This window comes from Amia ocellicauda, chromosome 16 (genome assembly GCF_036373705.1).
Source record: "Amia ocellicauda isolate fAmiCal2 chromosome 16, fAmiCal2.hap1, whole genome shotgun sequence".
Lineage (NCBI taxonomy): Eukaryota > Metazoa > Chordata > Actinopteri > Amiiformes > Amiidae > Amia > Amia ocellicauda.
In genome coordinates this window covers 17924759-17951306 of record NC_089865.1, presented here as the reverse complement: position 1 = coordinate 17951306, position 26548 = coordinate 17924759, and the positions used below count along the sequence as shown (strand labels likewise).

At 45.6% G+C, this 26548-nt stretch overlaps 2 protein-coding genes across 3 annotated transcripts; one reads left to right on the top strand and one right to left on the bottom strand.

Annotated features, from left to right (window-relative positions):
- Positions 1-6628: 6628 nt before the first annotated feature.
- On the bottom strand, positions 6629-13572 carry LOC136711799 (uncharacterized). 2 transcript variants are annotated; one of them, XM_066688271.1, is made up of 11 exons: positions 13345-13572; positions 11454-12944; positions 11252-11344; positions 10760-10864; positions 10402-10511; positions 10020-10214; positions 9555-9717; positions 9159-9324; positions 8851-8945; positions 8354-8457; positions 6629-6664 (listed from the first exon to the last, which is right to left on the bottom strand). In XM_066688271.1, the coding sequence occupies exons 1-10, from the start codon at positions 13499-13501 to the stop codon at positions 8372-8374; spliced, it is 2661 nt and encodes an 886-aa protein (XP_066544368.1). In that variant the 5' UTR covers positions 13502-13572; the 3' UTR covers positions 6629-6664; positions 8354-8371. The 2 variants fall into 2 exon arrangements, with proteins under 2 accessions (XP_066544368.1, XP_066544367.1); XM_066688270.1 differs by lacking the exon at positions 6629-6664 and having other exon boundaries at positions 7872-8457.
- A 1466-nt stretch (positions 13573-15038) lies between these two features.
- Positions 15039-18538, top strand: LOC136711776 (cis-aconitate decarboxylase-like). The gene is made up of 6 exons (XM_066688234.1): positions 15039-15126; positions 15777-15831; positions 15962-16149; positions 16319-16411; positions 16612-16817; positions 17027-18538. The coding sequence occupies exons 1-6, from the start codon at positions 15109-15111 to the stop codon at positions 17952-17954; spliced, it is 1488 nt and encodes a 495-aa protein (XP_066544331.1). The 5' UTR covers positions 15039-15108; the 3' UTR covers positions 17955-18538.
- Positions 18539-26548: the final 8010 nt, after the last annotated feature.

Sequence of the window (26548 nt, the reverse complement as noted above, 5' to 3'; positions counted from 1 at the left end):
CGTGTCCCGAGCGGACGGGATTGCCGTACTCCTGAAAAACCCCTTCATAGAGGTTAAAACATTTAAGGTTATAGAGGCGGGCAGACTGGCCAGCCTCGATTTTAAATACAAGGGGGCTGTATTGAGGCTGGTCAATGTCTATGCCCCCACCAGCCAGAGAGAGAGAGTCCTCTTTCTACCTCAGCTACGCCCGCTCCTGATCGGCACCTTACCAGTTATCATTTCAGGTGATTTCAACTGTGCTCTGAGGGATGTAGACCGGAGTAAGCCCCGCAACGATAGATCCAGCAGGGACCTCGCTGCGTTCGTGGAGGACTTTGAACTCTGCGACGCAGGTCGGGACCTGGTCCCCTTGTTCACCTGGGTGAGTTCTTCTGGCTCCTCCTTCTCCAGGATAGATCTCGTCCTCCTCAGTAAGCCACTGGAGAGGACCGCCATGTCTTCGGAGGCGGTCTTCTTTTCAGACCACAGGCTCCTGACGACAGAGGTGCTCATCCCGAGCACACGGGAGTCGGGGCCTGGGGTCTGGAAGCTCAACACCTCTCTGCTCTATGACCCTCGTGTTATTAAGACCCTTAGCAGACGCCTCGAGGAGTGGAGGACCCTGAAGGACCTTTTTGATTCTCCCATAGAGTGGTGGGAGATGGTGAAGAAAAGGACCAAGGGCTACTTCATTCAGCTGGGGAAACGGAAAGCTCGTGAGAGGCGGGCGAGATATTCCCATCTAAACGCCCGCCTCCAGCGCCTGAGTCTTTTACAGCTCAGAGGCTTCGACCTAGCTGAGGAGGTGGCTCGGGTCAAACTGAGTCTCTCCGCCCTCTATCGGGAGGAGCAAGAGAAGATCAAGGTCCTTTCCAGGGTCCGCATCATGGAGGACGATGAGAAATGCAGCCGCTTCTTCTTCAAGAAAACGAAGGAGAGGCGGCCTGCAATGTCCTCCATGATCGACTCCTCGACTCCACCTGGGAGGTGCTTAAAGAAGATCTGGCCCAGGTCTTGGGGTCGATGTACAGAGAGGGCAGATTGGCCCCTTCTATGAAGAAGAGTATCCTCTCCCTTCTTCACAAGAAGGGAGACCAAAAAGATCTGAGGAACTGGCGGCCGGTCAGCCTCCTGTGCACCGACTACAAGATACTGGCCAAAGCACTGACGCTCCGGCTGCAGCGGCCACTCCCTCAAGTCGTGGGTCCCGACCAGGTCTGTGGTGCCCGGGGGAGATCGGCGGCCGACAACGCCATGCTGCTCAGGGATGTCGTGGCCTACTCGAACGAGAGAGGGCTTCCCCTGGTCCTAATCAGCTTGGACCAGGAGAAAGCCTTCGACAGAGTGGGCCACAAATACCTGCAGCTCGTCATGGAGAGGATGGGTCTCGCTCTTGGCCTGAGGAAGTGGGTTAAGATCATCTACAGCGGTCTAAGCAGCAGGGTCCTTGTGAACCGCCACCTGACCGAACCATTTCCGGTCAGGTCGGGGGTCCGGCAGGGTTGTCCCCTGTCGGCCCTGCTGTACGTCCTCTGCTTGGAGCCGTTCATGCAGGCGATCCGCCGGGACGTCCGGGTGACAGGTTTCCATCTCCCGGGTTCCGGCGGAGAGCAACTGAAGGCCCTGGCCTATATGGACGACGTGGCCGTGGTTTGCACGGACGCTCTGTCCGTGGCCAGGGTCGAGGAACTGCTGGACGGCTTCTGCAGGGCGACGGGGGCCGCTGTCAACAAGGCCAAGAGCGAGGTCTACCTCTCCAGGGCATGGCCTGTCGGCCGGGGCCCGCCGACCGTGTTCCCTGTGAAGCCGTTTATCAAGGTTCTGGGGATCACGATCGACGGGACCAACACGGGCACCCGGAGCTGGGAGGAGGCCATATCGAAGGTCCAAAAGAAGATCCACGGCTGGAGCACAAGGACCTTGACGATGGCTGGTAAGGTGCTGGTCGTAAAGGCCATCCTCTTCCCGATACTCCTCTACGTAGGAATGATCTTCCCCCCAGACAAGGTCATCGCAAAACTAGTGACCCGAATTATATTTCGGTTTGTCTGGGGGAGTAAAATGGAGAGGCTGAAAAGAGTGCAGATGGTGAAGGGTACCCTGGATGGAGGCAGGGGGGTCCCGGACGTTGTGCGGCTGATAAAGGCGCAGGGGCTGGCCTATGTGGTCAAAAATATCCAGGCTGCTGGCAAGAAAGTGAGTTTCATGAACCGCTTTTATTTTGCCAGCAGCCTGAGACCATTCGGCCTCTGCGCCATGGATAACACCAGGCCGCACTCGTGGGATCCCCCGCCGTTCTACAGGGCGCTCCGAGCCTTTGCGCTCGAAGTAGGCCTCCATAAAGTCGTGCTGGCCTCCTGGGATTATAAGACCATCTGTAGCCAGATGAGATCTACCCAGGAGACCAGCCGGATAGAAGATTTCCCTCCCGAAACCTGCTGGTTTATCTGGGCTAACGCTACGCACGTTTGCCTCACGAATACGCAGAAAGATGTCTCCTGGATGGCTGTGAGTCGGTGTCTCCCCACCCGAGTGTTCATGCACAGAAGGGGCATAGCTCCTTATGACACCTGCCCCTATAAGGGTTGCCTGGGGAAGGAGACGGAGGCTCACATCTTTAGTGAGTGCCCCTCCGCCTACAGGGTCTGGCTCCTGTTTTCTCCGTTGCTCCACAGGTTTGCCGTTCCTGCGCGGGCGACCGCCCAGCAGATCCTGTACGGTCCTACCAGGAGACTAATATCTTCTACCCTGAGGTGCTGGTGGCGTGTCGTCTGCGCAGTGAAGCAGGCACTGTGGGAGGGACGGAACATCTGTTTATTCAATAAGCAGGAGCTGGACCCGATTGTCATCGCGCGGAGGGGCATGATGCTCGTAAGGGACTACGTCAATCTGGAGGTCCATCAGAGGGGCAAGGAGGAAGCCTATAAGAACTGGCACATACAAGATCTGGGGGAGCTCAGGATCCCATGATGGGACCCACCTCCGGGGACGGTTAGTTCCCCCTGCTGGAGCCCGAGTCCAAGATCTTTTAATTATTTTATGGATGAATCTTAACTGTTTTTAAAGATTTAGTTGTTTTTAAATCACTAATTGTTTAGGGGTTTTTTGGTATAGTTTTGTTATATTCTTTTGTCAAATACATTGTCCGTTTTGGATTTAATTTTAAATGCATTGGACCTTTTTTGTTTGTTTTTTATTTTTACCTTTTTAATTGTTTCTTTATTTTGTCCAATGCATTTTCAGTTATTTTCAATGTATTTGACTTTTATGTTGGTGAGCAGTTTTGCTTTAATCACGTTTGTTTTGTTGTTTTGTGCACATGTTTATTTGAAGTTAATTATTTTGTTTTTCGTTAAAATCACAAAGATTTTAAATTTTTTTAAGTGATTTTAAGAATTGATTTTAAAAGTTTTTAATCATAAGTATTAAAAATTTGAATTGTTTTTTTTCTATGTCATGTAAAATACTACACCTAATAAAACAGTATTCTCCACGGCGTGGCTCAGCTCTGTGGGTCCAGAGGTGCTGCAGGTATTCCTGGGAGACAAGAGAAGAGCGTTGGGCATAAAAGGCATCAAATAAGAATGTGTAACCGATGGAAAAAGCCTGCACGTTAGTTAAAGGCATACAACTAATACTCTACAATCAGCTCAACAGGCTTATTTAACCTCAGCTTCAGATATATCTCATGTCCACCAGAGGATTCGAGGATGTGTGATGTCTGCATAGCCATTGATTGTGCATGGTCGTCTTGCTGCTGGTCTCTCACTCCCAGCTGCTGCAGTGGAAGGGGAGAGCTCAGGGGAAGAGAGTCCCGTGGGGGAGCTGGAGACTGTGGAGCTGACCCTGAGCACGCTGGAGCTCTGGGAGTCTGAGATGTTCCCACACAAGAGGAGGCTGAAGAAAAAGAAGAAGGAGAGCCTGAAGGAAGAAGGGGCAGGTACTCATACTCTAATGTATATGTGGGACCCCGTTAGAATAAGAGTATTCTAAGAGAATGAGCACCCCCCCAAAATGATGGCCCCCCTTAATTATGTTTTGTTATTTTGCTTAATGCTTTAATAAGATCACACAATGTAATTTTAAATATACTTTACACTCACGTATTTTGTAATGCAGATATATTCAGAGACTAAAATATGGTTATTGTCACTGTTTATCCAGCTCAGAGGTCATAGGTAAGGTGTGCACAGTTTGCGTCATCAGGAGTAGACACCAGGAGTTCTGATTTACATGTGCTCCTGTGTTTGTGATTTCAGATGCAAAGGAAAATAAACCCCTTTTAAAACCAAGCATGCCTGAAAGTCGCCGTTATTGTTCAGGTGTGCAACATATAGTCCAGGATTTAGATTTGTAACAGTCCCTTATTGTTCAAGTTGAAGTATGCCATGGGATGCAAAGCTTATTCAATCATCCCTTGCAGTTCTCGCTGGTGTTCTGTCGAGCTGTCCGACTTCGCCAGATTATCCTACCGTAGCGTAAATCGACAATTCTCTCTATCAAAAATGAGGACGAATCAATGCAATTATAGACATTACTGCAGCAAGTTATCAGTGTTTATATAGACATATTGCTAGCACCTAGCAATAACGGTATAACTAAGACATAAACGTGTAATGGTATGACCAAAGTTTGGCTACTTGGACAACCCGAACCAAAACAACTAAATAACAATGACATAAGTTAAATATCATGGTTTTGCAATTATGAATATATGCTTTAAAAATTAAGTTTAAATATAGTAACCATTTAACAAAAAAAATGCATGTAATACCTCACGCAAAATCCTAACAAAAATGACGAAAAGACCATGTACGCATGCGCATTAGCATTAAGTAGGACAATTTGACGGGTAGGATGTTTTGACTGAACACCAGTCCTTATAGGGGGGCTGCTGGGCTGCTAGGGGAGGTAATAATTGTGCATCATAGATTTATATTATATTTTAAAAAATAATGGATGTAATTATTTAATAAAGCACTGACAATGCTACAGTGTCGATCTAGAATTCTATATCTATGGTTTTGACAATAACTGAAACCAGCTTCATTGTGTAATGAAAGTTCCCAGCAGGCAAAATACTGTAGCGACCTCGCCTTTTTAAAGATTGCTAATGAAATAAAGCGCTCAAGATGGAGTTTTTCCAAAACAAAAACTGTGATTTATTAATCTGGCACAGAGGTACTTCTCTTTCCCCATTTTCCCTCAGATTCTCTCTGAACACAGACATTTCTCTCCATTAAACTCCCACTCTACTCGAACTCTAACCCATCACCATGCCCTTATATACAGTGAGGGAAAAAAGTATTTGATCCCATGCTGATTTTGTACATTTGCCCACTGACAAAGAAATGATCAGTCTATAATTTTAATTGTAGGTGTATTTTAACAGTGAGAGACAGAATAACAACAAAAAAATCCAGAAAAACGCATTTCAAAAAAGTTATAAATTGATTCGCATGTTAATGAAGGAAATAAGTTATTTCTTTGTAGAACCACACATACATATTCATCAAACTTAATATTACAATTACTGAAGACACCGTTTTGGATACAGTGCTAGTGATGCAATAAAGGGACACTGTTTGGAATGAATGAGAATTGTGCATTCTTACCGAAGCCCCACAACGATCACACCTTTTGAACGATCAGCTATTGAACTCTTTCATCAACCTCCATTACCTATAACATAATTTTGAGAAATACACCTTTTCTGTGTGCTGCACGAACCATCCACTTATTATTAATTCGTTTTATGTCACTTGTTCGCTGCAAGATTGGCAAGGCAAGTAAGGCTGTATTGCTCCATTCCATGCAGCGAACCAGCATTGAAAGATTTCCTGACATTGTGATTTACAAATTGCTAAAAGACCACCGGACGGAAGCGGTGGATCCAGCACAGAAGAAGCAGATGGCGTAGGCTCAAGGAAAAGTACTGGGATTCAAGCCTTTTGTATACACTGTAGAATTGCATGGAATACGTGAACACTGCCGGATGGAAGGATGCCGCACAGTTGGAGTTTGTCCTTGTAGACAAGAGGGTCACTTCGATGAGGCTTCGTGTCTCAGAGAGGAAAACTTTGACTGTTGTCTGCGCATATGCGCCGAACAGCAGTTCTGAGTATTCAGCCTTCTTGGAGAAGGTGGGCATGGTGCTCGATAGGGTGCAGCCTACCGACTCTGTAGTCTTATTAGGGGACTTCAACGCTCACGTAGGGAACGATGGAGATACTTGGAGGGGGGTGATTGGGAGGAACAGCCTCCCCGATCTGAACCTGAGCTAATCCAGTCTACATGTCTTTACATGGACAGGATATCAAGGCGCAGCCGAGGTAGAGAGAGTATCCAGTTTGGGGGCTTGGAGGTGGCATCTCTGCTGTTTGCAGATGATGATGTGCTTCTTGCCCCATCCGACTGTGATCTCCGACACGCACTCGAGCGTTTCGCTGCCGAGTGTGAAGCAGTTGGGATGAGAATCAGCACCTCCAAGTCTGTGGCTATGGTTCTTGCCCGCTCCAGGTTAGGGGGAGCAGCTGCCTTTAGTGGAGGAGTTTAAGTACTTTAAATACTTGCTGGACTCACCCTTTGGGATAGGGTGAGGAGCTCAGTAATCTGGGAGAGCCTCGGAGTAGAGTCGCTACTTCTCCTCCCCTTCTGGTGGCGATGGGTAGTGCTGCCACTCCTGCAAAGATTTCATTGATTTATAATTCGCAAGACTTAACAGTATTTGTCTTCTCAGGTGCATACTAGAGCAGCAGGCTGGCGAGATACCATGCGGGTCTCCTTATCACTAGAACACACTGTGTGATCTACACCTCTAAGAATCTCCTACTATAAGGACCTCCCTATTCTGGAGGGGCAGTGGGCACCGTGATTCTCTGGTGCTCAACTGCCCTCCCATACCTTGGAAGCTCAAAGTCGGCTGTTTACCGTGGAGGCTGGAGCCATTTCACTGGCTGTATTCGTAAAACTATCTTACTACATACTACATACTACATACTCCATAAGTGCATACTGCATGATACATACTGATTTTCTGACTAGTAAGTAATGCAGTACGCAGTATGAAGATGATTCAGTGTACTATATATGTCATGTGATCTCACGTGACAGACACGAAGCATGATGGGATGCAGTATTCATTGTATTGAGCTCTGGTTGTGTACCGCATATTTTGACGAATGTAGCAAGCCATCCAGGTACTTTTACCATACTGCAATTTCATATACTATGTCCAATATGAATATGAGTATACTACTGAAATGTTGGTATGTATTACATCTAGTATGGTAGTATGTGGTTTCAAATACATCCAGTGAATATACTCCAGAGCTGCAACCTCATTATGCCAAAGCGGAGCATCCTGTGAAGAGGACAGCCCTACACGGGACTTTTAAGCGTCGCTCTCATCCCTCTGTGTGTACCTTGCCTGTGCACCCTGGCTGTGCAGGATAGTGGCTGTCACACCCCTCCTCCCTTTCTCTTCTCAATCACAGCCTGCAGCTCATGTAGAGCAGTGGGAGTAGTGGTTGGTAATAAAAGAGCTGTTCTAATTCAAGTGTCACCGTCCACATGTTAATTTGTCTTGAACCCAAGACAGTTTAAGATACAAACTGTTGCAATATTATATACATCACTCATTTAATTCAATTACCTCAGTCTATAATTTGATCTTTCAAGACCACTGTGTTTATGGCCTAATCTTACCCTTTGTTGATACTGAGCACAAATAAAAGACATTTCCAGATCTGTGATTCAATCAATTTTTTTTGTTGGGTGTGGTTTTCATCAAAATGAAGTCGAAGGAAAAGTAATAATACCTTGATTGTTTAAATAAAATGTTGGATTAAAACATCAAATTCAGTGTAATGTTTTATTTGTCATGTTAAAAATCTTGAAAACTGAAGTTCAGATACACAATAATAAAACCTGACAATTTCCTATACTGCACATTAAATTTAAATAAATAGCTAACACAATATCTAATACATTTATTTCAGATCTTAGACACCTGGTGTAAAATAAATAATAATGAATATTGTACCCAAATATACAGTGAATATGCTAAGAAACAGTCACACAATGGGCACATGAAGACACTAGTAAAATACGCATTGTTTTAAGTGGAACGGAATTTTCTTGCAAAAAACTTAATATCAACAAAGTGAATTGCTTTATTTCATAGCTTTGCATTCATTTTATGATGTCCATGTGTTCATGTGCACTCACTCATCACTTCACTATTGTAAAGTGTTAACATTTGTATGTGTTTCTTCATTGTTTGAGTGGAATCTTCATTGCAGAGCTATGACGCTGCTCAGTCCGGTTCATCCCAGACCTGCCAGTAGACCTGTGGGTTTCAGACACTCACTGAGGTGGGATCATGTGCTCATGCCATGCTGCTCTTCACCCTCTCAAAAATCTGCCTGACTCTGATGGCTGGGACACAGCCTTCTCTCACAATGGTGATGGTGCCTGGGAACGGAAAGCGGCAATGACATCCTGCTCAGTGCGTCAGCACAGTCTGTCAGCTGTTGTTGGTGATGTGTGAAAAGTGTTGTGAGACAGTATCTCAGAGAGTCTGATTCAGTGTCAATATGAAAAACTAATATTTACAACATGAAGTAAAGTAAAAGTAAGTATATTAAAAATGTATTAAAATGGTTAGGAGATACACTTTTAAAGTAGAGTGAAAATATATTACAGGCACAAGTAAAGAAATTTACTTTTCTTGTGACATAATAAACTATATTTTTAAAAGTAATATAAATGTATTTCTCCAGGCTTATAATGACAAGGACGTATAAAATGAAGGCAGTGTTCCTCTGTGATGGTGTTTTTCGGTGTGAATAGCTGACTATACTTTACCTTCATCAATTTTCAGGCAGTTGACGACTGTTGATGCCACGACCTCGCTGGACTCTCCGTCACACAGAACTCCATTTAATTTGTGTCCCAGACGCCTGGACAACAAGATCAGGATTAGGCAAATCAGGATTCTGCCTCCAATTGTGCGTGAGAAACAGCCACAGTTACAGATTTTCAGTAATATCCCGACAAAGCTGAAATCAACATCATACTGAATTATAAAACATACATTTCAGGCCATCTAAGTTTCCCAGTACCACAATATCATGGTGAGTAGAGACACATGGGCGTTCCACAGTGACACTCACGTGATGACCATATCATGGTGTGTGCTGTCTGGCTCGCCGCTGGGGTTGGCGGACGTGATGGCCAGCGGGCCAGTCATGTCACACAAGTGTGCGGTCACCGTGTGGTCGGGCACGCGGATCATGATGCTCTCCTCGGTACCCACGCGGTCATAGGCGGGACCCACACCTGCATCCACAGAAAGCGGACTGTCAGTACTGGAGGGCAGGTGACTCCTCACAGCCCTGGCTTCTGTTTATCTATTAATCTTAACATCTACAAAGTCCTCTTGTTAACTAATCTTGTATAAAGGCATGTGGTAAATAAAATAATTGTTATTATTTTATAAGACATCATCTCCTATGACACACCAGCCGTTGCGCAGCCCCGTTTTCATGTCTCAGGGCCCCCCCACTCACCCAGCTGGACGAGCCACTGTCCCTTCTGCACGATACAGCTGATGCCCCCGGGGTAAACGTTCCTCATGAACTCCCACAGCAGGGGGCTGAAAGGGGGCTGGGCAGTGACCAGCTGCTGCAGGTTTGAGATGCAGATGCAGATGGGCTTCTCCGCTGGGCGGTCCTAAGGAGCAGAATCCCAGAGGCAGGGTGGGTGACTTGTCAGTGACAGCCGCCAAGTATGGACAAATTATTTCCATCCCGACACATTTGAGAAAAACTTTCTGAAAGTTGTAAAAATCCGGGCTCTGTATTAAAGATTGTAGCAATATAGCATCTGCACTATCTTCAGAAGCACACAGGTATAAGGTATGCATTTAAATACATATTTGTATAGGTAGTCGCCTTTGAAATTATATTGCTGTCTGTCCGAGTAGAATGTAGTGCCTGTGTTTTTATCACCCATGGCAGCTTGCTGGGCCTTACCTTGATGTTGTAGATCCTCTCTATGGCCTCGGGGTGGCGGCAGGAGGCAGCCAGGGCGTACACCGTGTCAGTGGGAATACCACAGACCCGGCCGGTGTCCAGCAGCTTGGCAATGGTCAGCAGCCCGCTGGTCAGCCGGGAATTGGCCAGGGGGCAGGGCGCAGGGGGCATCTCCTCTGTCCTCTTCTGCAGAACCTGGGAGATATGAGAAATGATTGAATGAATTGATGCAATATCCTGGCAGACCCAGGAGAGGGGCCTATCCTTTTCATGGTTAAGTCTGCACTTCCCTAAGCAGTGTTCATCTGTGTTTTTGACCAAGGATGCACTCTCACTCACACATGAGAGCTGCTATTTAGTAATAATGAAAAACAATTCTCACCTTCAGCACTGGGGGCCCCAGGGGCAGCAGGTCCTTTGAGAAGATGGCGTTGGCCAGAGAGGCCAGCATGCCGTAGAGACACACGAAGGAGAATATCGCCAGCATGGCAACTGCAATAAGAAACCCAGCGGTTTGAGGACAGTACAGATAGTCAGGCCTGGTCTTGCCAAGCCCATCCTTTTGTGTTGTGTTCAAACTCTCAGCTGGGCAAGGTCTACACTGGCATCAAACACAGATATTCCCCAGACTGTCGCACACAACAGCAGCATCACTCTACATTAAACCACTGTTGTGACACAAGAAAGACACTATATACATCATTTATTTTTTATTGTATTGCAGGTGGGGAATATCTTACTCTCCAGCTTGTAGGGCAGCTTGTCCAGAGTGGAGAGGAGGAAACACACCAAGAGGACCTCCATCAGAGCAGTCAGGGCAAGCAGCACCAGGTTCCCATAGGCAGCTACACACGGGGAGTGACGGGAAATAGAGGAGCCCGTCAGAGACCGGAACAGACACTACACTACAGCCCTGGCAAGAGGTTCAATTCATTGATTCTCTGGCTTGTGGAACCAGTTCACTGTTTTCATTCAGACAGAACAGGAAGGCATTAAGCGATGTGAATGTGCAGTAAAGATTGAAGGATTTATTTGACAATGTATTAATTTATGATGGTAAATTACATACATGCTTCTACAGCCAAGAACACCCAGGCTTCAAATGCCAATTTGAAGTAGCACTCCATGTCATAATCTGAGCCAGGGACAGAATAGCAAATCGAAACTGAGACAAAGCTTTGTCAAGTGCAATGAAGCCCAAAATAAACAATTGCTAGGTTGGGTTGACTCACCAGTGAGCATGAGGAAGCCGTTCACAATCAGGAAGGCAATGGCACCAGCTGTGAAGCCCTGTGCTGAAGCCGGAGTCACATCAAGCAAAAAACCTGAGAACAACATGCATCTTATTACCCAAGACAGGCCTGTCTGTGAATGACAATGAACAATTAATTAACGATATTTTACTGATACCCACAAGCTCAATTTGCTACTTACCTGCAAACCGGTACCAGGTCCAGGTAGCCCAGATGGCAGCGTAAGAGAAGGCGATGACGGGCCCGAACCTTCGCCCTCCCTGGGCCTGCAGCCTGCTTACATAAGCCTGCATGATGGCCCCAGAGACCAACACCCAGGGCAGGGAGAGATGTAGGAATGTGGAGGAGGAGTGGCTGTTGTGGACAGCAGAGAGGGCTGCAACCCCATTGGTGAGGTAGAAGAGGACATCGGGCAGTTGTGAGACTGTGCTAGGTGGCAGGTCTTGGGGTTTCACCCAGCAACGCTTGAGGAAGCCCAGAGCGCTCTTCAGCCTGTCGGTGGAGAGAAGCTGGGGCCCGACGGGGATCAGAGCTTTCTCCGCTATGGTGTTAATGAGCCGGGCGAAGGTGCCGTAGAGGGACAGGGCAAGAAACAGGCAGCAGGCCACCCCGAAGAAGATATAGTAAGCCCGGAGAGGGATCTGGGGGACAGTGGCGATGGTCAGCAGCAGGAAGAGAGCATTGTGGGCCAGCTCAAGGATGTCTCTGTTCAGAGACATCAGGCAGAGCACGATGGCAGACGCCAGGAAGAACCAGTCTCCGACCATCCCCTCCCGGGCGCTGGCAACAGCTGTCTCATGCTGGCGACCAATCAGCACCGACAGCACAAACTCCTCCCATGCCTTCACCAGCCAGTAGGTGCAGTGCAACATGAACTTGGTGGCGTGGTAGCAGTCCTGGCGGAGGTAGGCGTAGAAGCTGGAGAGAAGCTGTGCCAGGGAGACGATGGAGACCCAGATGACACCCACAGAGAAGGAGGGCACATAGCCAAAGCAGTAGAAGGCAAAGACGAAGGGTGACACAGTGTCACAGAGGAAACCCAGAGCCATGGGTTCAGCATACTTGGTGTTCTTCTTCTTCTCGTCACCTAGGCTCTGAGAGCTACTGCCATTGGCCGTGCCCAGCAGCAGAACATTGAACAGAGGGCTCCCGAAACCACTGAGCACGTACCTCTGGGTGACACCCTTCAGCAGCAGAGCGGCCGCCCCATACAAACTGCATGCCAGGATCACCAGCTCCATGACACCCGACACCACCAGTGCCCAGCCCCCCACCAGCCCCACTGCCTCGAACACCAGCGTGAGTGTGATGGCGCTGAAAACAAAGGGCATGATGTAGTTGACCGTGGCTGAGCAGAAGGCCAGGATGAAGGAGATGCAGATGTAGGGGACCAGACCCGCGATGGCAGACTGGCTGATAGGGAAGGGTGTGAAGATAGGGCTCCCCAGAGACAGATTGCTCTCTGAGCCCGAGCCGATGCCCAGCCCTGGGGTGCTAACTGTGAAGTTGCTCAGTGGTGGGTTGGCGCCCAGGACGATGCGGGTGGCTCCATAGCTGCCCCAGAGCGCTGCATAGGCGATGAAAGAAGTCCCGCTCAGGTGGTCGTACTTGCGGAAGGAGAGCAGGCCGGCCACCAGCTGAGACACGCCACCAATCAGGATGATGTGCACACCTGTGGACAGGAGGCAGGTCAGGGGTCAGAGAATAGTCAGGGGTTCATCTTAAGAGGTAGAAAGTTCTCTCAATAAATCTCTCATCTTTAGAGGCTGATAACTGTTGATATTCTGTGTAAGAATGTTGAAGGTCAAAAAGGAACCAAACAGGCCTCTCTAGCAGTAAGAGCTGCACTGGCTCTTCAAGGGAAAAGATAAGCCTGAATTGTTTTTGCTTTCTAGGGACATTACCTGAGAAATGTTGAATTGCATTGTTACAATACTGGCTGAACCTGAATCTACTCCTACTTCAGCTTTATCAGAGATCTGTAGATGAATATCAAAGCCTGAGTCTTTCTAGGAGAACTTGATAGACTAAAGTGTTGCTGCAGTGTGGCAGTGCGGATGGGGGGGGCATACCAGCCAGGATGTTCTCCACGCCAAGCGGTGCCACTCCAGTCCGTGCACTGTTGAAGTTCTGCAGGAGGACGAGGAAAGCACTGATCCCATTGGCCAGTAGCCCCAGGACGCCTGGCTCTCCATAGAAACTGGCAGGGAAACCGTCTGAATGCCCCATGTGGTCTGTTTGTCTGTCTGTCTGTCTGTGTGTATCTGCTGAGAGAGAAAACAGAGCACTGAACTCACAGCAGGTGAACCCTATCCCTCTGCTGTAACAGGGCTCTTAGTCTACCATCCTAAACAGTGGAAATACAGACAGGTGAGAAAACACTTTAAATAGCATTGGGATGGGGAATGGGGAATGGTGGGGGAGTTTCTACTGGCTAAACTGAAATGATTGGGCAAAGTTTTCTGGCATTTGGATTCTGGCTATTTTCAGGGCTGGAGGAGTAGCCAGAGTCCCAACCTTAACTAACAGATTAAATTAAACCTCATGAACAACCATGTCTCAATTATATTGCATTACATTGCAGGTATTGCTCTTGGTTTCCCTGCTTTTTGGTTCAAGACGTTTCCAGACCTGAGGAAATACAAGAAACCTTGAATATATATTTCAAATGCCTGTACTGTCTCCCCACTCATCACACTGTATGTTTAGTGGAGAATGAAGTACAGAGTGAGGGATACAGGTGAGAGCAACAGCATGGAGAGATACAGGACAGAGTGGTACAACAGAGGCACAGACACTGAGTATCTGAATACAAACTCCACAGCACAGTTGTCACTTGGACCTAGAGCATGGTAAGTTTCCCTTTAAAGTTAATAAACAACCTGCGTGTCCACAGAAATGGGGAATAAGAGACTGAATTATTGTTTTAAAAATGTTGCTACAACAAGTCCCAATTGGTAACTCATACATTTCGTTATACAATTTTCTATTTTTTTAAGAATATTACTTTAGTTATAGGCTATGTAAGTATTTTCTGTAGTGATGTCACACCTTGCTATGTTATATAAATATAGTGTCTTGCATTATAGTTTGATCAAATGTGTGTTGCCTTGGGCAATGGTACAGACTTAATAACTTAAGCATACTATTTATTATATACATACTGTCTATTTGTATTGGTTTCATTCATATTTTTAACTCTAGTTGGCTTTATTGGCTTCACCATTGCACAACCTCCTCAGTTAGCACACTGTACAGCAGAAAATGAATTATTAAATACCATAATAAGACAATATCGAAAGAAAATCAAACGTCACTTCACAAAATGCAATATAATACATACAAAAATAGTTCACAAATCAATATATTATTATTATAATATTATCATGCATGATTCATTAAAAACATGTTAAGATATTGAAGCAAGTGTGGTATTTACCTGGCAGGAGTCCTGATGTACTGCACTGTGAGTGTATTGGCAGTGTATTTTTTATAGCATGTGTGTCCTTGGGACAGCAGGGGGTGGGGTGGCAGGAGGAGTCTGAAAACTTCCCTGACCATCGTCCCATGCAATGAGTTCCCAATCCACCTGACAATGGAATGACATCATCCTCCACTCGATTACGAAACTCATTTCTGAGATTTTGAGAAATTCCCACTAGAAAAATACATTGATTTGCATATGACCTCGAGGGAAAAGGGGTGTTTTGGTGAAGTTCCTGCCCAGCTCATCTGCAAGTGAGGTGTATAAGACCTGCAGGAGGTCTGGGGAGAGTATTAGGAGTTCAGGATCTCACCTGAGAGAGACGATCATAGAGACACTGCTCACTCACAGCATGCTCTCCACACTGCAGGTAAGCACAGACAGACACATGCCTTGACTGCAATAGTTCAAGAGCTTGGTTAGAACTGTCTGAGAACTGAGGGATATTTCATATAAAACAAATGTGATGTCAATTACGAGTATACATACTACAGATTTAACTATTTGGAAACATCAGAAGACAAGGGCCTCTGCTAAGAAATAAATAATAATAATAATATTAACAATATATGTATAAATATACTACAACAGTGAAGTTTGTTTAAGTTTTGTTGTTGTTTTAGCATTATTTGTTCTTGATCACAAGCTTAACACAAGCTGTATTAGACGAAACTGACTGTTTCCTTTGTTATAATGAGAATGATACATATTTATTTACATTTCTTTCATGCTGTACATCCCCTGTGTTACAGATGTGGTTGTCTGACTTAACTGACAAAGAGAGACTGAATGAGTTCCAGAATGCTTTGTTAGGGACAGAATATGAAATAAAGGCAGCACAGGATAAGCAAAAGAAGATAAAGAGCTAGTTAAAGTTTCATCTCCAAAAGATCTTCTGAGACGTTTGACCTGTTCTAATTGGGCGGTGTACACTTGTATGTGCAGCAGATAAGATCATGTGTCTGTTGAATGCCAAAGGTGAGTTGTTCTAAGCATCTGAGCGTCTCCTCCTGTTTTCAGAGATCGGCCAAGAAGGTCTTCACCGTGCGCAGACTGCACAGATCTGCACTGGAAGGTAAAGAAAACGCTCAGCTCTGTCTCTCCACTGCATCAGTTCTTAATACATTCAGCTGTTTTTGTTTTTTTACCAATTTTGTAAATTGATCAGAATCCCCTTTTTCTGTGTGTGTGTGTGTGTCCTGAAGTGGTGGAGAAGTCAGTGTCAGAGGACACAGTGACGGGCAGTTTCGGGAGCTTTATCCAGGGCGTGGTGCCCCAGCAGCTGTCCACCATCCTGCTGCAGCGCAGTAAGAGGATGGTGCTCGACAGCCTGGGGGTGGGACTCCTGGGCAGCACCACACAGGTGTTCCAACTGGCCCTGCAGCACTGCCAGGTGAGCCACACTGTACTGTACTGTACTGCACTGCACTTCCACCTGTTCCTCAGTCAGACCCGTACTAACAGTCCCGTCAATCTGTGTCCAGACTGTGGAGGCTGGTGATGGTTAAGCTGGGTGTGGTTAGAGTGCCCAGCCTGGACACTAACCACCACTGTCTTTGCAGCACATGTATGCCCTTGATGACATCAGCGCTGTATACGGCCGCAGTCAGACCCGGCTCTCCCCGACACTGGCAGCCTTCGTGAATGGCGTGGCGGTAAGGAGATGCCGCTTGGACACAGCACACTCCACACACCCCACACTCTAATACACTCACCCTCACCCCACTACACTCACCCTATCACACTTAATGCATGAAGGCACTGGGAGAGAAGCATGCAGTTTCCTTGTGTTGTTTGTGAAACCAGTCTCTTATGCCCTTATAACATTCTCTCTCCCATCTCTCTCCCCACCCAGGCCCACTCTATGGACTTTGATGACACCTGGCACCCAGCTACCCACCCCTCGGGGGCGGTACTTCCTGCCCTGTTGGCTGTCAGTGACATGTTGCCCAGCTACAGCAAACCCAGTGGGCTGGACTTCCTGTTGGCTTTCAATGTGGGCATTGAGGTCCAGGGCCGGCTGATGAGGTTCTCCAATGAGGCACAGAACATTCCCAAGAGGTGAGACCCCCGGAGAGAGAGAGAGAGAGAGAGGAGAGAGGAGAGAAGGAGGCAGGGACTGGAAGTGTAGAATGAGCTGGAGATGGTGTGCAAAGCAGTGCGCAGTGAGCCAGGCTCTGTTTGACTGTGTAAACAGTTTGTAAAACTGGTTGTTCTTTGAGCAGAGTGTCCCTCTCTCTGACTCTTCTCTGCTTCTGCTTCCCCTGCAGGTTCCACCCCCCCAGCGTGGTGGGCACCCTGGGCAGTGCGGCAGCCTGTGCGCGGCTACTGTCTCTGGAACGCACACAGTGCTGCCACGCCCTGGCGATCGCAGCCTCCTTGGCAGGTGCCCCCATGGCCAACGCAGCCACGCAGACCAAGCCGCTGCATCTGGGCAATGCAGCCAGGCTGGGTCTGGAGGCGGCGTTGCTGGCGTCTCGTGGGCTGGAGGCCAACGCCCTAGTGCTGGACGCTCTGCCTGGGGTCGCCGGCTTCAGCGCCTTTTATGAGGACTATGTCCCACAGCCAATGCACCCTCCTGAGGACAGGGACCTGTGCTTCCTCCTGGAAAATCAAGACGTGGCCTTCAAAAGCTTCCCTGCACACCTGGGCATGCACTGGGTGGCGGAGGCGGCTGGCTCAGTGCGTGAGCTGCTGGTCGGCCCCCAGGGTGGCAGTCTCTCGCCCCGTGTCGTGAAGGAAATCCTGCTCAGTGTGCCACCTTCCAAGTACATCAACCGGCCCTTCCCCACGTCCGAGCACCAGGCACGCCACTCCTTCCAGTTCAGCGCCTGCTCCGCCCTGCTAGACGGGGAGGTCACGCCGAGCTCCTTCTCCCCCGCCGCCCGGCGGCGACCCGAGCTGCACACCCTGCTGTCCCTGGTGCGAGTGGAGCACGCTCCCGACAATCCTGCCAACTTCGACCGCATGTATGCAGAGGTCCATGTCACTTTGGTGGACGGCACCGTGCTGCAGGGGCGGTGCGACACTTTCTATGGGCACTGGCGCCACCCGCTGAGTGCCGACGCCCTGCGCAGGAAGTTCCGTGCCAACGCGGGTGCTGTGCTGCCGGAGGAGCAGGTGGAGGAGCTGCTGCAGGCAGTGGAGGGGCTGGAGCAGCTGGAGAACTGCACCTCTCTGCTCTCTTGCTTGCATTGAGCCTGCCAAAGAAACCTTCACTCTCACCCAGTGACTCAGGGGACATGTTTCAGGCTCACTGGTACTGCTCTCACAACACTACCTGTCCTTATTTAATGGAAATTACAAAATTATTACTGCTCTGTACTTTCTATTGAAGTGCTGTAAGATTGTTTATATAGAGGCATACAGATATACATATATATTATAGTGAATCACCGTATATATTCTATTATATTTGTTCTTCTGCTGTACAATATTAACTATAATGACATAATATATCTTAATATATAACTTGATCTTTAATATTGTATTTTAACTAGAACATGTATTTTTATGACAAATTAAAGAGATCAAAACTGTGCTGTGTCAGGGTGTTTGACTCTTGAGGTGGCAGTGTCCATCTGTCTCTGTCCATCTGCCCCTCTGTCCATTTGTCCCTCTGACTGACAGTGTCCCCCTGTCTCTCTGTCCCTACAGTTCATACCTGCTACCTAGAAGAACAGGGTCTGATAAGAGACAGTTTTCACCAGCATCACATGACATGTGGGCCCTGTTGTCTTTCTCTCCTGTCTGGTGTGCATTAAAGTTAATGTACTTTGCAACTTCTCTCAGACCATTCTTGAGATTGCCTCTTGGAACACTTATTCTGTGAGTGTGTGCTCGTATTAAATTCCTTTTGATTGACCATGCATCTCTCTCTTGACTATTTGGACTCTTCAGGATCTGTGCTCCGAATAGCTCTTCCTATCTCATCCCACAGATGCTCAATTGGACTGAGATCTGGTGACTGGACAGGCCACTGCACTAAGTGGAATTCACTGTTATGTTCGTGGAACCAATATTGGACAATTCTAGCCTTGTGGCATGGGGAGAAGGGGGTGTGGCACTTTCCAGACCCTGAAGCACGACACAATAGATAGCAAACTGTTGTTGACCGACTCTAAGGTTGAAAGGAGAAAACATAGAAGGACCGCACCCTCTCTTTACTGTGGGTGTCGAATGCCACGTGAGAGTCTAGAGGGCACTGTTCGTTGTCAAGCTCTCCATATAGAGCCCCTATCGGGCCAGAGTTTTCAAAAGATAAATACATAATCCACACCCTAAAGGAAAAGTTCCCTGAGCAGTCCCACACTCTGTTACTGCTTGAAGGCTGAGACACATCCTCACTGACACACAGGGATGGGACTCTCTTAGGGGGAATTTGCAGATGGCCTGCTCCCTGCTCTTAATGTCTTTCTCTGTCTGCGTCCTAGAGACACACTGGCAGGGAGCATGCTGGGAATTTCCTAGGGCTGAGAGCAGCCAGGCCAGGGTAGGACCTGTCTCACTGCCCAGCTCTGGCACTTCCACAGCAGCCCGTCAGCCCAGCATAGAGCACCTGGCTAATTCACCTAATGGCTCAATTAAATAATCGGAGGGTCAGCTGCAATGAGAAGCAGAAAGGCACTGTGGTGCATGATGGCCGCACCATGCCTCACAGCTGTTCCGAGCTTCCTGTTTCGCAAATACTAAGGCCAATATACCCAAACCTAGTCAGTACATGGCAGGTTGTAGAAGGAATTATTAAATTTAAATATGATTGTGAGTGTGTTCTGTGCTGTGCACAGCTGCACACAATGAGTTGAATGGCTTCTGTGCAGTAAAAGTGGTTCTTGTGATTTCAGAGTGAAGATTGCATTTCTTTCCCTGTGTGAACAAGGTCACTGTCTCACTCTGCTTCAGTACTGTGCTATAGTTCAACCCTGATACCTAGAAGAACAGGGTCTGATAAGAACCAGTTTTCCCCAGCAATTTGGGCTTGATACATTGTACAAACCCCCCTTCTATTAAACCTTTACGTATGCCTTAATACTCCCCGGTTTGACTCTCCTGTCTGGTCTGCACAAAAGTGCCTGTAGATTGTAACTTCTCTAAGACTTTTCTTGAGATTGCCTTTTGAACCTCTTCCTTGCAGCTGCTTGTAATAAAAACCTGTGGCTCTTCAAGAGTAATGCCTATCTCATGAGGTTCCTTAGTCAGGTAGTGAATCAAAGGCTCAACCATGAAGACCAAGAAGCTTTCAAAGCAAGTCCAGGGTAAAATCATTGAAAAACACAGGTCAGAAGAATGGGAAAAGAAATGTCAGTCTCTGACATCTACTCAATAATCAAGAAATGGAAGGTGCATTGCACCATCCAGACACTGCCTAGGTCAGGCCATCCCTCCAAACTGAGGAGGAAACTGGTGAGGGTTGCCACTTTGAGGCCAACAACAAAAAGAAGGCCAAGTGTTGAGAAGTGTTGAAAGTGTTATTTTTGTCACAGGTGGGAGTGTGGGGAGCAGACAGGTGACTGTCCTGAAATGTTTGTGCCTCAATGCCAGGAGTTGGAGTGACAGAAACATGGCTTACAGAAAATTATGGAGATGAATACAAATTGAAAGGATACACACAGTTTAGGAGAGACAGGAATAATCGAAGAGGTGGTGGGGTAGCATTTCATGTCAGAAATGACATTGAGGCAGAAGAACTCAAATAGGAAGAAACTGAATTTTTGTGTGTTAAGATTTTGAATAAAAGATCTGCAGGATTTGTGGTAGGAGTGTGTTACAGACCACCCAATTCAGATATTCAGAAATATGTTACATTGTACAATGTTATAATAAGGGATTTCAATTTCCCAAACATAGACTGATCCCAGTTGGGACTACAGAAATGGAAAAAGAAATGGTTGACATAGAAAACAGTAGGTTTCCAAATTCAATTTGTCAGGGAACCAACCAGAGAGAGAGCATGCATTGATTTGATTTTTTCAAATGACCACAATCGAGTCAGATTTAGTTAGAGAACCAATGGCAAACTGTGATCACAATATGGTTAGCTTTGAGGAATACTATCAAAAAACAAGGACCAAATCAAAAACAATGGTTTATAATTTTAGAAAAGCAAACCTTGATGGTATGAGGTGACACTTAGAAGATTTAGACTGGGGCACAATAAATACAGATTCAGTTGAAAGTGATGGTTATATTTTAAGAATATACAACTTGAGGGCCAGGAGAAATTTGGACCAAAAAACAATGGCCAAAATGGTTTAAATGAAGTATGAAAAACAAATAGATAGAAAATGTTGTATTGTGTGTACAAAAGGGATAGGGACGAAACAAAATACAAAGAATATGTTGAGCTGCAAAGAGATCTTAAGAAAGAGATCAGGAAAGCAAAGAGGGAAATAGAAAGAAACAGCTCTTGGAGCTAAAACTAATGCAAAGAGCTTTCTTCAATACTACAACAGCAAGAGGTCAATAAAGGAGGAAGTGAAATAGATAAAGGGCAAAAATTGAAGTATCTTGGAAAACTAACAAGATGTGGCAAATGTTCTAAATGAGTATTTCACAGAGGTTTTTACACAAGAAAAACAGATAACATGCCACAGGTTAACAACCAGTCAAACTCTAAACTCGAAATCCTCTGCTCCCTATACATCAACCAGTTCATATTCCATCTACTTACACTACCCAGTCAAATCAGTCCAGTCAAACCCTAAGAGAGATCAGGAATAATGAGGAGGAGGTACTAAAGGGACTAGCAGAATGAAAAACAAACAAATCACCTGGGCCAGATGATATATTTCCAACAGTTCTTAAATAAATTGGGGAATTAATTTATAGGCCACTAATACAACTATTCCAAATGACACTTAGAACAGGGGATGTGCCAAATGATTGGAAAACTGCTAATGTCAAACCAATCCACAAGAAAGGGGACAAAACTGAGCCAGAAAATTACAGACCAATCAGTCTCACCTGCATCACCTGTAAAATGTTTGAAAAAATGATTAGACAGAAAATAGAGGAGCATCTAAATGAAAACCGTATTCTTGAGACAGTCAACATTGGGTTTAGACGATGCAGATCATGTCTCACTAATATTTTAGTGTTTTTTGAACATGCAACTGCAAATATAGATCACGTGAAAGCATATGATATGAGATACTTCGATTTTCATAAAGCTTTGGATAAGGTTCCAAAGACTGATCTTCAAATTGGAAGCTGTAGGCATTCAGGGTAATGTAAGTAGATAGTTGATGTATAGGAAATGGAGGATGTCGATACGAGAAGTTGAACTGGAGTGAGGTTGTTAGTGGAGTTCCACAGGGATCAGTACTAGGGCCTTTGCTTTTTCTAATCTATATTAATGATCTGGACTCTGGGATAGTTAGCAAACTTGTCGAATTTAGAATACTGTGTACAGTTCTGGGCAACACACTTCAAGAAAGATATCGCTGCTCTAGAGGCAGTTCAGAGGAAAGCAACCAGACTTATTCCAGGTCTGAAGGGAATGTCCTACTGAGAGACTGAGGGAACTGAACCTTTTCAAACTACAACAGAGAAGACTATGTGGGGACTTGATTCAATCTTCAAAATCATGAAGGTCATTGACCACATCAAACCATAGGAGCTTTTCTAGATCACCAGGGACACATAGACCTGGGGACACAAATGGAAATTGGGCTTCATGGCATTCAAGACGGAAAACAGGAGACCCTTCTTCACACAGAGAGTTGTTACAATCTGAAACAAACTCCCCAGCTGAAAATTTGAACATTAAAAAATACACTAGATAGGATCCATTGATCACTTAGATACTAATGGACACCAAACGAGAACAATGGGTGGAAGGCCTCCTCTCGTTTGTAAACTTTCTTATGTTCTTAAAGGAAGCTCGCTGAACAGCAGGCTTTTGGAAGCGTTATGCTCAGAATTAGGAGTGGAGCACACTCATTGACTGTTTCACACTGAAGTACGGTGGCTGTTGTTAAGTGCTTACAAAGGTGTATGAACTCAAGAATGAGGTTCACATTTTTCTGGTAGAGAAACAGTCTAATTTGGCAACTGTGTGTGACAATACCAGTTGGTTAATGAGAAAATCTAAGTGAGATATGACAACTTCAGTCTTCAACTTATTTTGAAGTTACAAAGAGGTGGCAGTGATTTATTCGGACACTGGGAACACATACAAGCATTCCAGAAGTCATTAGAACTGTGGCAAGCATGACTGAAAATTAACGGTGCCAAGTACTACATGTTCCCAGCACTGTTACAACACACTGAGGAGGACAGCATCAGTGAAGAAAAAGAGAGTTACATTAAAAGTGTCATTGTGTCACATCTCGCTGCTCTGTCTGACAGTTCAAATTGCTACTTTCCTGCAGAGGGGTTTGCAAACTTGGAGAAAAAGAGTTGGTGCAACTCACACTGAAAACACGCCACCAGTCATTACATTTGTCATCGGTTTGGATCAGTATTTTCAAAGAATATCCACTGCTAAGTAAGATTAGTGTTCTGTTGATGCTGTTATTTATAAAAATTAAAAGGTTGCTAAGAAATGTAACGATTACTTATGTCTTTTTCCTGACGTTCTGAAAAAGTAATCATTAGGCTTACTTATGTCTGTTGCCTGGTCCTCCAAAAATAAGTCATGGTTAATTATTATTGTTTCACAGCTCTCAAAAAATAAGTACTAATGTATATTTCCAGGTTTTCCCCCAAAAATATGTGGATAAAATAATAATTACAAAAACACTTCTCGTGATTTTGAACGGGGGGACAATGACCTATGGGCTCCAATTAGCACCAAGTAATGAATTCAAAATAAAATATAAGCGATGTCTCACTCCTATCATTCACAGCTGTGCCTGAACTGTATCTGGTACAATCTCGGTGGATGTTGACTTTATAGTAATCTATTTTTTGAGAGATCTTCTATTATATGAGCCTCACTTTTTCACTCAGTGCCCAGTTGTTCTTCTGAGAATGCATGAAGAATATACGATTGACACAGAAGAACATACTTCCATGACACAGTGACATGGCTGGAGGGGGAGGATTGCTGTGCAGTGGAATCTGTTGACATCCTTAGCAATCTGGAAAAGCAGTCTTCTGCAAGCTATGAGGAACTGTGCCAGTATTATTCAGGAAACTACTTGAAGAGCAAGAAGGGGCTGGGGTCTTGATGCATGAGTGATAATTGAATGTTTCGCACTCGCTTTGTGACATACCTGTGGAAACACACAGATTACCTAAAATACCTGGAATGTCTGCTTTTGAGAATAAAGGGCCTCTGACGTAAAGACAAAGGAAGTGCCCAGAAGTAACAATTGGTCAAGTGACTTTTTTTTATTACATTTCTGCCCTTATCCAGAGTCCCATCTTCCCCACGGCAGTGTTTTGGACAGCAGAGAAATTGAGATTCAATTAACACCCATGTGAAAACCATTATCATTGAGAAAACAAACTATAAACTGTTGGGTCTAGAAATAGTGTATATTTATTGTAGTCCTTCTCACATGGGATGCTGAGATTGCGCCAGATGATCACTTTCCAGTCAAAATGATGGCTGAGATTAAATAGAAACTTGTCAAGAATAGCAGGTATTTGTCATTCCTCTATGCCCTTAATTTAAAAAGCCTGATGAGGTAGTACCATCGGCACGATGGAGCTATATCGAAATAAATATTTTCACTCTGTGTGTGTGTGTTAATTTAGATGCAGGGTATGTGCATCATCTTACATGTCACTTACACATACTCTTGCATACAGTCAAACCACACAATACATGTGGGTTTTCATGTACAACAGAAACCACAGCAGATTCACATTTTAAAACATGGCATTACCTTTGTTTTATTAACACATATTACATTATATTGAGATATAATACATTTTTTCATGATCTAAATTTCATGTTTAATGCTTTGCCATCGCACTGATGAACACTGAGAAGGAATGTTCAACCACCTTATGAAATAACAAATTAATGACGTAGTAATTCAAATGGGTCAGGTGTGAGCTGGACTGAAACACAGCACTCTTGGAGGAGGTGAGAAGTGGGGGTCTGGGGGCAGGGATTGTCCCAGGCTTTGAGGAACCAGTTTCCTCTTCTGCTGTTGCATGGACACACTCTGGGTGCCAACAAGACTAAACAATTCCAACCTTTCCTCACCCAGCCCTTCCTAACCCCACACACACTGGTCTCTAAAGAGCACTATCACTGCCTGTGCTTTTCCATTCTTCAGTTGCCTTTCAGAAACTTCCAGCATCACTCCATGGGTCAAATGGCCTCCTCTCGTTTGTAAACTTTCTTGTGCTCCGTTCTGCTTTTACTCTTTTATGATTTCTTGTTGCCACCTGTTGTTAGAAAAAGGTACTACAACAAGTTTCAGGGGCGGCCACAGACACCTCTGGGTCGTTATGAGCTGATGTTGACTGCTTTTCCCCTGAATTACAGCCCACTTGATAAAACAATGATCTGGCATTGAGAAATCGCAGGCTGGATGTCCACCCTTTTTTAATGGAATTGCACTTTATGTTTTGTTTTATATTCGGGGCTGTAGTGGAAACAATCAGTGGTTGAGTGTGACTGAGGGGCTCTTATATTGACTAGATAATTGAAATCTGGCTCTGCTTCCTGATCTTATCGTGCAGCTCGTGAAGGGTCTGCTTGTGGGGAGGCCAGGCAGCCTCCCATTGCATGACTGAATTCAGGCACACTGAGCTGATGGGGGCAGTACCAGGAACACATGTTGTTGTATTAAGGAGCCCAGCCTTTAAGGATGTATGATTTTATTTTAATGACACCTATAGCCTAATATAACACGGTCCTCGGGAGCCAGAAATTCTGTAATAATAATACTATAATATAATTGGCTATGCAAAAACTAAAGCACTCCATATTCATCCTCTGCACTTTGTCACCATTTACAGCTTCTGGCATCAAGGTAATCCCTGCCTTTCTGGCCCAAATTCACCCCCGATCCTCCTTCCAGAAGTGCCCTTTCTCTCAATGAGTGCCTGCAGAAGCTCGCTGTATGCACACCGCTCCCGCCCTGGTCAAAAATTCAGCAGCACTTCCACCTCACACTACCCCAGTGGGCAATTCAATGACAACCCCCCTAGCCTAGCCACTGTCCTTTTACTGTCCTCTGCACGGTACTGATTAGTCCCTCCAGAAATCTGCATTTTCACAATTGTGAAACTTGCCTTCTCATGCAGATTTCTCTTCCTCGTGCAGAATTCTGCAGAATAAGGCACTTTTTGAATGATAGACAGGGTGGTACCATATTTAACCACTAGGTTACATAAAATAAGTACCGCACAGTTGCCAAGTCTGCGAATTTCCTGCAGATTTGGGATTCTTTTTTAACGTGTTGCGTGTTTTTGGACTTGTTTTATTTGGAATGTGTTTGTTTGGGCTTGAACTATTATTACCCTACATTTTATGATGATTTGTGTATTTGCTTTTTAAAAAGCCTATCCCTAAACTCCCCCTCAGTAAACGTAAGGTATAGGGTGTGTTCAGATTGCGCAGACTTTTGTCATATGACCATTTAGCCAATGAATGCTCATAATTTCCAGAACTATTTCCAGAATTACAGAACGAGGTCAGGCTGTGCTACACCCCATTGAAAGCCAATAGGGCTTGTTGTTGTAGAAAAACCCAGCCCTCACATGCAATATGCACTCTAAACTGTGTGCATGTGCACATTGGTCGCACAACAAAATATAGCTTGCATACAAAATAAAATAAGAAATTTCAATTTTGTATTACTTTTATGGGTGTGGTGTATACAAAC

What these genes read in the sequence shown, in the direction of transcription:
- LOC136711799 (XM_066688271.1), bottom strand. Translation starts at nt 13,501, where the DNA reads ATGGGGCATTCAGACGGTTTCCCTGCCAGTTTCTATGGAGAGCCAGGC. An exon ending in CGGCTTCCTCATGCTCACTG is followed by an intron (nt 10,865 to 11,251) that starts GTGAGTCAACCC and finishes CCCCGTGTGTAG; the next exon opens with CTGCCTATGGGAACCTGGTG. An exon ending in GCTGCCCTACAAGCTGGAGA is followed by an intron (nt 10,512 to 10,759) that starts GTAAGATATTCC and finishes TTCTTATTGCAG; the next exon opens with TTGCCATGCTGGCGATATTC.
- LOC136711776 (XM_066688234.1), top strand. An exon ending in TGGCCCTGCAGCACTGCCAG is followed by an intron (nt 16,150 to 16,318) that starts GTGAGCCACACT and finishes CTGTCTTTGCAG; the next exon opens with CACATGTATGCCCTTGATGA. An exon ending in CCTTCGTGAATGGCGTGGCG is followed by an intron (nt 16,412 to 16,611) that starts GTAAGGAGATGC and finishes CTCCCCACCCAG; the next exon opens with GCCCACTCTATGGACTTTGA.